The 8,312-nt window shown below is 46.4% G+C and overlaps 1 protein-coding gene across 13 annotated transcripts in view; it reads right to left on the bottom strand.

Annotated features, from left to right (window-relative positions):
- NCAM1 (neural cell adhesion molecule 1) overlaps positions 1-8,312 on the bottom strand; it is a 361,501-nt gene that overhangs the window by 27,794 nt on the left and 325,395 nt on the right. For 7 of the 13 annotated variants that reach the window (XM_027772882.1, XM_006151012.3, XM_027772881.1 and 4 more), the window contains one exon: positions 2,490-2,492. The exons of the other annotated variants lie outside the window; for them this stretch is intronic. In XM_027772882.1, the coding sequence (XP_027628683.1) occupies positions 2,490-2,492 (3 nt within the window). The remainder of the gene's footprint in view (positions 1-2,489; positions 2,493-8,312) is intronic. 13 annotated transcript variants of the gene reach the window in all.

Raw genomic sequence — 8,312 nt, 5'->3', positions numbered from 1 at the left:
TTTTGAGGAGTGGAAGGTTGTAGGGAACATTGGATTTCATCAATTGTTGGGAATACAACCGATTGACAGGAGAAAGACTCCCAGTTCACTTTAACCTAATTTAGGCCCCATTCACCTTAAATCCCCACTAACGCCGCCGTGGGAGAGGAGGTGATAATTGTTCTTAACTAAGCTTTATTTGTCTCCTCCATAAATTTTATTTGCTCTGATCTCTCCATTGCTTTAAATTTTATGAGTAAAGGCTGTTTCTTACTGCCTGCAACTAACCTGAACAGTGAGTCCTGTGACACCCATTTGCAGATGGCAGGAGAGGGTCTGTCATGGATGGGAGTGGGGCTCCATGAGGGGTGGTAATAGCTGTGGAATTCCACAAGGCTCTCGGTGATTTTCTTTCAGCATCGGCCACATTTTTTACTGACAGCCCAGACCACTGCTAAGAGTGTTTCTAAGGCAACTGCAAGAAACATCCTCAAACATTTCTTGCCCAGTTTAAAATGTCTGGAAGAGATTTCTCTTTAGAGGTATGAATTAGTTTCTACCTTCTTAACATTGTGCTTTGCTGCATTCTGAATTATAGCATCACACAGCAATGACCAAACTTGTCTTAAAAAAAGAAACCATTGGTTTCCTATCCAATGTCTAACATCTGTTCACACTTGAGATTCTGAGGGGAGGCCCAGACCTTTTTCCAGAACGCCAGCCACTGAGCAGTCACCAAAAGTCTAAAAAATGTCTGCTCCTGCTGATGGTCAGTCTTAGGGAGATAATGAAACCACAGTATTCCAGGTGGGACTTGGAGTTTAGGACGTTTAGGCTCTCAGTAGCCTCTGCTCTAAGACTCACAGATGAAGTTAATTTTTTGCTTGCTTGTTTTGTTTTTCCTGTAGGGTGCACACACTAACCAGAGAGAGGCAGAGAGAGGGAAAGTGAGAAATCACCCCCCCGAGGGAATGGTCACATCACAATCCCCTCTCCTCCATTCTCCTCTTGCTTTTAGGACATGAACACACACGCAGCTGGCATGATTTTCAAGTTACCAGGTCTGGGACTTGAACCATGGCCAGCCATGTGGGAGTCCAGGGCCTTAACCACCATGCCCACCTGTTGGCCCAATGATATATACTCTTTAAGATAGGTCAAATCGGTCAACCTGGACTGTATCAGCTGTCCATCTGCTCTGGGAACATCCCCGCTTTGTTTCATACAACATTAATATCAAGCGTCTGCTTTTTGGAAAGGAGGGTGGCTCCCATGCAAGTCCAGGAGTCTGGCTGTAAATGGGACTACTCTGGGGCAAGCTGCCAGACCTACACAGCCAGAATCCTCAGAGTTGGGGATGTGAGGGCGAGTGAAGGGAACAGACACAGGGCTGACACACGCGGGGAGCACGAAACAGGAGGACAGATCGGAACAGAGCGCGTGCAAGACGAGCTGTTGATGTTTTGTCCTTGTGGATGTCGCCCAATCAGTTCTCAGAGAAGTGAGGCCACACAGGGGACCCCCTTGCATGCACGGGCACACTGGACAGTTATTGGTGTTAGTTTTGCTTTCGTGATCAATGCAGCCTGGAGGTGTCTCAGTAAAAATTTCACTTAAAAGAGAACAGAATGCAGTGACTCCTGGGGCAGGTTCTGAATAGGTGTTTGATTTTAGTTGGGGGAAGCTGTGAGCAGAGGCTTCTTTCTCCTTTATGGGAAGCAAGAAATGTTTTCACGAGGTTGTGACAGTCACAATATTAACTAATTATTTTGTCACTGCTCTGCACTTAATTAGGCTATAATTTTATTTCCTTTGCTGCAAGGGTCAATCATGTGCTTCTTGATTACACAGAGATCTCCAGTGATGGTAATTGCCAAGTGACTTTTGCTTTGATTTTTACTCCCCTGCCTGGGGGAGGGTCACTCTCCAAAAGCGACACCTCAGTAATTATAGCCCAGCTGCTCCGGTCCAAATTCTTACATCTCTTCTTTCAGAGAGTCCTGAATTGGCCTGAGTTTTATGAAGCACTGTCATAGGTGTTGAACAAATACAGCCTTCGAAAATCGATACGTTTCTCTCTGCAGCATTCCAAGGCTGTAAGCATTTCAGTCATTGCAGACTCAATAACTATGGTTTTCAGGCCTGCTGGATAAGGTAAAGAACCATGCTATTAGGCTAATTTATACAACACCTCTCTGGGACATAATTTTTTGAAACTGTCTGGTAAAAGTTCAAGTTTGCGAACTGTGCTATGGCTAACGTGGTTTCACTATAGAGTGCACTTGTGTGACCAAATGTCTTGAAGCAAAATGTTAAACCAAAGGCTGTCAAGATATTAAATTGTCCCATCAAGGTTGTAAGGAAGGATGACTTCTAGATGTGAATTGAGAACGGGAGGACATGGCTCAAATGGCTTTGCTTAGGGAATCTGAGACGGGAAGAAATGTGTGGGCCCTCAGTGCCAGGCTGTGGTCTCAGATTATTTCACTAATCAGAACAAAGAGTTTTACCTTCTGTTCACCAGCGTGGACGACATCGTCAGCACCATGCAAGCCACATGACAAAGTCACATGATACGCACGCACATGATTGGTTGAAAGGAAAGTGGAGGAGATCACATGGAAAATACAAAAAATTAAAAACTGATGTAAACAATGGGCAGGGAGAAAAATCAACCACAAAAATCACAGACTAAATAAAAGGAGAAATCAAATCAAATTAGCAGCATATATAGGAAACATTGGGAGGACAGAAAAACTGCCCAGAATCAGGAGGATAATAAATCATAAGAGCATTTGGTTAACAACACCGATAAGCATTAGATATAGCTGCAACACTGCATATTAATACTACACCAGGAGCACGGAAACTTGTTTTGGGATGGGGAGGTGTTTCTGTCAAGACGCAGATGTCAAAGTCAATCCTGGAAACTGTTAAAGGAAAAGAAAAAAGCCAATGATTATTCACAGGTTTCGGTATCCGTGGGGACGAGGGCAATGAAACAAAGCAACAGGTCATCAAGGACAAGTCCTGGATTTTTAGAGGTACGGACAGTGTTCCCTGTAAGAGGAAAAGATTGCATTAGATTAAGAAAAAAGTCATCTCGTGGTTCTGGTGTATCAAGGAGAGCGAGCCGGGCTGGCCGAGACTGGGTAGATTCATGCCAGAGGTGGCTGGACAGAGGCTCTTGGCTCATTTTCCTATTTGCACACCCCTATCATTGCTGAGACCCCCAAAGAGACTCCCCAACATGAAGACATAGATAAACGAGGGGGCCAGCGCAGACCAGGGAGCAGGTTTCTGTCTGGCATTTGAGGCAATGGTTTTGTCGACCCTGAACAGCAGAAACTGAACCCTGGCCCAGTGAGCTGAGAGTCTGACATTAAACAAATGCAAGGCCGTTGGTGATAAAGTCACATCTTTGGATTTGCGGCTGCGCTGGTAAGACATGGGTTGGAAAAAAAAAAAAAAAAAAAAAAAATTTGGTGATAAATGCACATTTTTGGATTTGGGGCTGCGGTGGAAAGACGGGGGTTAAAAAAAAAAAAAAAAAAAAGAGAGCCATGGGTTGGAGATAAACAACGGAAAAAAACAGTTTCTTGTGTGGATTTATCTGCATATTTTTGATCCTACATTCTACCTGCATTCCAATTTGTGACTTGTTAAAAGGTGTTTTGGACTTCCCATCTTAATTTTTATAGGCCAGGTGGAGTTTTGGCCATTGCCAGGTGAGAAGGAGAGAAAGGACAATGGAAGGGAGTGGAATCTCTTTCTGCCCAGACCGCATTGCTGATTCAAATAACTGGAGAGAAATGCTTGAACCGAGTTACCTTGTCTTTGGGAGCTGACAGACTGACATGGCACAGTTCCTACCAAAGGCACTTTGCAGCATTATACACAACTGAGCAGTTCCACCTCTCGTTCTCTTTAGGACACCTTATTCATTCATGATTGTAGCTAGACGAACACATCCACACATGCACACGGAAAACCAGCAGATATTATTTATTTTCAGCTCCACCGAATGAGGGATGGCTTTTCACATGCTCATATTTACTCTGGGATTAGTTCCACTGCAATTCACATGTGCTACCTTTTGTCTTACTGGGGAGGGATATGTCCATGCTAAATACAGACTGCCCAGTAGTGACTGTCTGTCCTTTATCTTAGAATCCACTGGGACCTACAATTCGGGTCAGTAGTTAAGTGGTTCAAAATAAAAAAGACACACTCTTCCCTTTAGATAAAACTAAGCATTTTATCTGTGGATAGATATGTCCGATGTTCAAGAATTAAAGTCATGCCAGGGAAGAAACACTTCGCTCTTCCTTCAGGAAAAACCTGGAACTGAGATTATGTTTCAGCAACAGGGAAGACCACGCTGCAGTGAGACACCTTAAATATGACGCAGGGGTGCAAATGCCTCAGGGAGCTTTCTCCTACTTGCCCTGGAGACGCTCTGCACTAAAGCTGGAAAAGGATGGAGCGGCATTTGTCCAAGAAGAAAGGGTGCTGTTAGGTGTATTTCTTTTCCAAATGCAGGAAAAACAAAAAGCAAAAAAACGCATCCTCTGAATTAAATCCATGCGAACACAGCTCATTGTCACCCGCTCTGCTCTGCTGACAAAATGAAACCTCAAAAGCATCAGGAATTAAAATTCATTGCAGCACACACACGGAGAGAACACCAAGAAAGCAGACCCGTGGCTGTGTTCTGCAGTAGAAAAAAAGAACCATTTCATGCAACACGCAGAACCAGGAAACTCTTTTCTTCTCTGTTCAATTATGTATCAGAAGCTCTGGCCCAGGGAGCGGGAGCTGTACTTTGCATACCTGCTTTCTGCCTTCTCGCTCTGACTACCACCCGATGGGATGCGTGTCACTTTTCTTCTGTGCACCCAGAAATATTAAAAAATTGAAAACTCCCACACAGTGTCAGGTCCTGAACACCGCAAGCAGGCACACATATTCCTGTTGACTCGACAGGGGAGTTAAATGCTCGACACACATCAAACCTCATTAGGGCTTTAGAAATATCAGATTGGAACACCGTGCGGTGGTGATTCAGTGTCATGTCTCCCGTGATGGCAAAGAATGACCCAGTCTGGCCCTTGACTCTATTGTAACATTATCATTATTAGTATTATTATTACCTTAGAGAGATTTTTGGTATAGGATGTGTGTGTTGGTTGGAGAGACAGAGAGAGACAGAAGGACAGAAAGCAAGAAACCACCCCTTAGGGGGGATGACCACACCGCAATCCCTTCTTCTCTATTCTCCTCTCGGGATTTTGGGCACGCACGCACACGCGCCTGTCATGAGTTTTAAGCCGCGGGCCCAGGACTCACATTGCATCTGACTATGTGTGAGTCCAGCAACGTAACCATTATGCCATCTGCTGGTTCCTCTATTGTCACATTATTAAGAAATAAATTCCAGCACCTTCATCTGAACTCTCAACTCAGAGAGACTGGGCTGGGCTTCTTCGGCCCATCATTTTCCTAGCACTGAGGAGGAAGCCTGAAGGACCCAGGAAGGAGGCGCGCTCTCTTCTTCCTGGAAGTGCTGAGTGTGTGGTGAGACAAAGGAGGGATGCTGTCAGGAAGCAGTGACGCCTCTTCCCCTGCGTCCTGTCTCTCTTTCCCCTCCCAGCCGTTGTCTCCTACTCCTTCCCTGGCTCTCAGTCCGGCCACTGCTCCTGAATCAGCATGTGTGCACGCGCCTGTGCATTTGCGAGGGAGAACAGCAACAGCCCGGAAGGTGATGCTGTTCTTTTGTCTCCTAGGTGTTCCCCTAATCCTTTTCTATTTTTAGCTTGAGAGTCAGTTCAGAAAGGCCTCCTCATGCACAGAGTATTCTTCCAACGGTCACCCTCGTTCTTTTGGTGATGCTTGGTTTGCCACCCCCTCCCCCACACCCCCGGCCGAGCAGAGAGCATGCTTAGGAAACCACACCGGGCCAGGAGCCTCCATGCAGTCACAACTGTGGTTTTTAGTAAAAGGGAAAACAACAGGCAGCACGGCGACCCAGGCGTCAGGCTGACAACAAGCACCAGTCAGAGGTCTGGCCGAGAGCAGCCCAGCCTGTACTCACTAGCCGGTTCTGTGGTTGTGAGGGCAGGAAGAGGCCAGGTTGCTATGGAAACATGAAGGGCAGAAAGGCGCAGGAAGGTGAAGGAGAGAATGGAGATAAGTTAAACTGAAAAATCCCTATGAGTACATCCTCCATGGATAGGTTGGCATCACTATGAAGACAAGAGAGAGATGGCAAAGGAGGTACTTTTCTCACCCCCCTCCCCTGACCTACCAATATTAATATAAATATTTTAAAGAGATTATCAGAGATTTTGCTAACAAATGACTCTCACGCAGCAGGAAGTAGCATTACCCTCACTTATTCCGGCTGCTACACGCTGGGCACTGTGTGTTGTGTTTTTCACGTTTAATCTTTAATTTTCACAAACACCTGCAAGGGAAGTGGGAATCTATCCTTCCTTTTAGAGATGAGAAGTCTGAGATTTGGAGAGATGGGTCACATGACTCATTCAGTCAAGGGGCTGTAGGCAGAAGGGGTGGAGCTGTGGTTTGAGTCCAAGGCTGTCTTGTTCCAAAGCCTCGATCTGTCTGCTCCAGTGCAACTGCCTGGAAAAGCACTGCACTGGGTGACAGGCATGTTTCTGAGGCAAACATCTGGTATTGGAAGGCTTTCTGGCTTGGGGCTTGAGTGACTTCCCCTGGCTGAGCCCAAGCCCAAACTGCAGGGGCTTCTGATAAACGAAGAACGGAGGCTGTCTGGCTGTCTGGGGCTTGGCCCAGATGCTGGCTGTCCACCCTGAGCCCTCCTCAGGTGCTCACTTTGCTGTTCCTCTCTAAAAAGCTAGGTTTAAACTCCTACGGATGACTGGCTTGGAGCTCTCTATTCTCGGGGGCTCAGGGAAACAAAAGGACAGGGCAGCAGGGCCACTTGGTGGCGTGGTGGATCCCACATGGCTGACTGCGCAGTTGGAGTACGGGACCTGGCGGCTTGAAAAACATGTTGGGCATGTGTGTGTGCGTGCGTGCCCAAAATCCTGGCAGGAGAGTGGGAGAAAAGACTGTCGTGTGATCATCTCCCAAGGGCGGTGCTTTCGTATTCTCTTTTCTGATAAGCACACACACCCTCCAGCCAAAAAATAAATAAATACATAAAAAATAATAAATAAATAAAGGACAGGGCAAGGCAGCAAAATGCAGTAAGGTTGGAGATGAATGAAGTTCAGCCAGGATGACTAAGCGTGAGACTGACTGGCTGACATTACTGCCAGGCATGGCGGTCCAGATCCAAGGTAGGCAAAACGGAACTTGATAAACTCTATGATGCTTGTCGCTTTCTTTGGGGGTAGGGGGTTGAAAGGCGACTGCTCATTCTATTTTAAGAAGAGAAAAACAGGCTCACCAGCAGAGGGCTAGATAATTTGCCAAAGCACTTACTGCTAGCACATCTGCAGGCAGACACTGTTTATTTTCCTACAAATATTTATGAGAAATGTATGCATTTATGGATAAGGCAAGAGCTATGGGTCTCACTATCGAATTTCAATGTCTGAATCCAAATGTGCCAACTAAAATGAAGGGCAAAGACTCAACACCCCAAAGTGTCCTTTATGACCCTGCAGAGCAGATATTTCCTGGATAAATTCCTTTGGTTTCTCCAAATACCAGCTTTGGTCCGGCCTGCTCAGAATCCCAAGCCCAGCCTCAGAGTGCCTGCTCACAGGGTTTTCTATCGACAGCAATGCTTTCTGTTTGTCTTCCCTTTGGGGTAGGCCACCTCCCACGAATCTGAGAGGCCCTATGCCTATTTCTCTCCTCGTTCGCTTCTTTAAAACCCAGCGCTGCTTTCCGCGCGACGGGGCTGAATTATCACCTGGCGAAGGAGATAGCATTAGGCAGACTGTGCTGTGGCTGGTGGAAAGCAACCTGCAGAGAGATGGATGAAGAAAATGATACTCACTATCTGGTGGAGACAATGCAACAGGGGTAGGAGAGCTAGCAGGAGCCGCTGAAGGAAGAAAAATGGAGGCAAAAAAAAATCATTGAGGCACACAGATACTGGATGAAAAAAATGGAAGCGCAATCCTGGGGGTCAGTATGAGGTGTGGAAGTGAGTTAAAGTGGGGAAGAAAAACACCGTGCACAGAACAGGTGGCCAGTGGGTGGGTGGGAGCAGGGCTCTCTCTAATTTCAAACCATGAGCCTGTGCACCTGTCAAACCCTGTGGTTCAGGTGAGGGACTGGGCCTCAAATCCTGACCGAAGACAAACAGCCGATCCAGCAGGCCCAGCCATCTCTCT

This window comes from Tupaia chinensis, unplaced genomic scaffold (assembly GCF_000334495.1).
Source record: "Tupaia chinensis unplaced genomic scaffold, TupChi_1.0 Scaffold000311_2, whole genome shotgun sequence".
Lineage (NCBI taxonomy): Eukaryota > Metazoa > Chordata > Mammalia > Scandentia > Tupaiidae > Tupaia > Tupaia belangeri.
The sequence above is the reverse complement of the archived record's forward strand: the minus strand, read 5'-3'. Positions and strand labels throughout refer to the sequence as shown.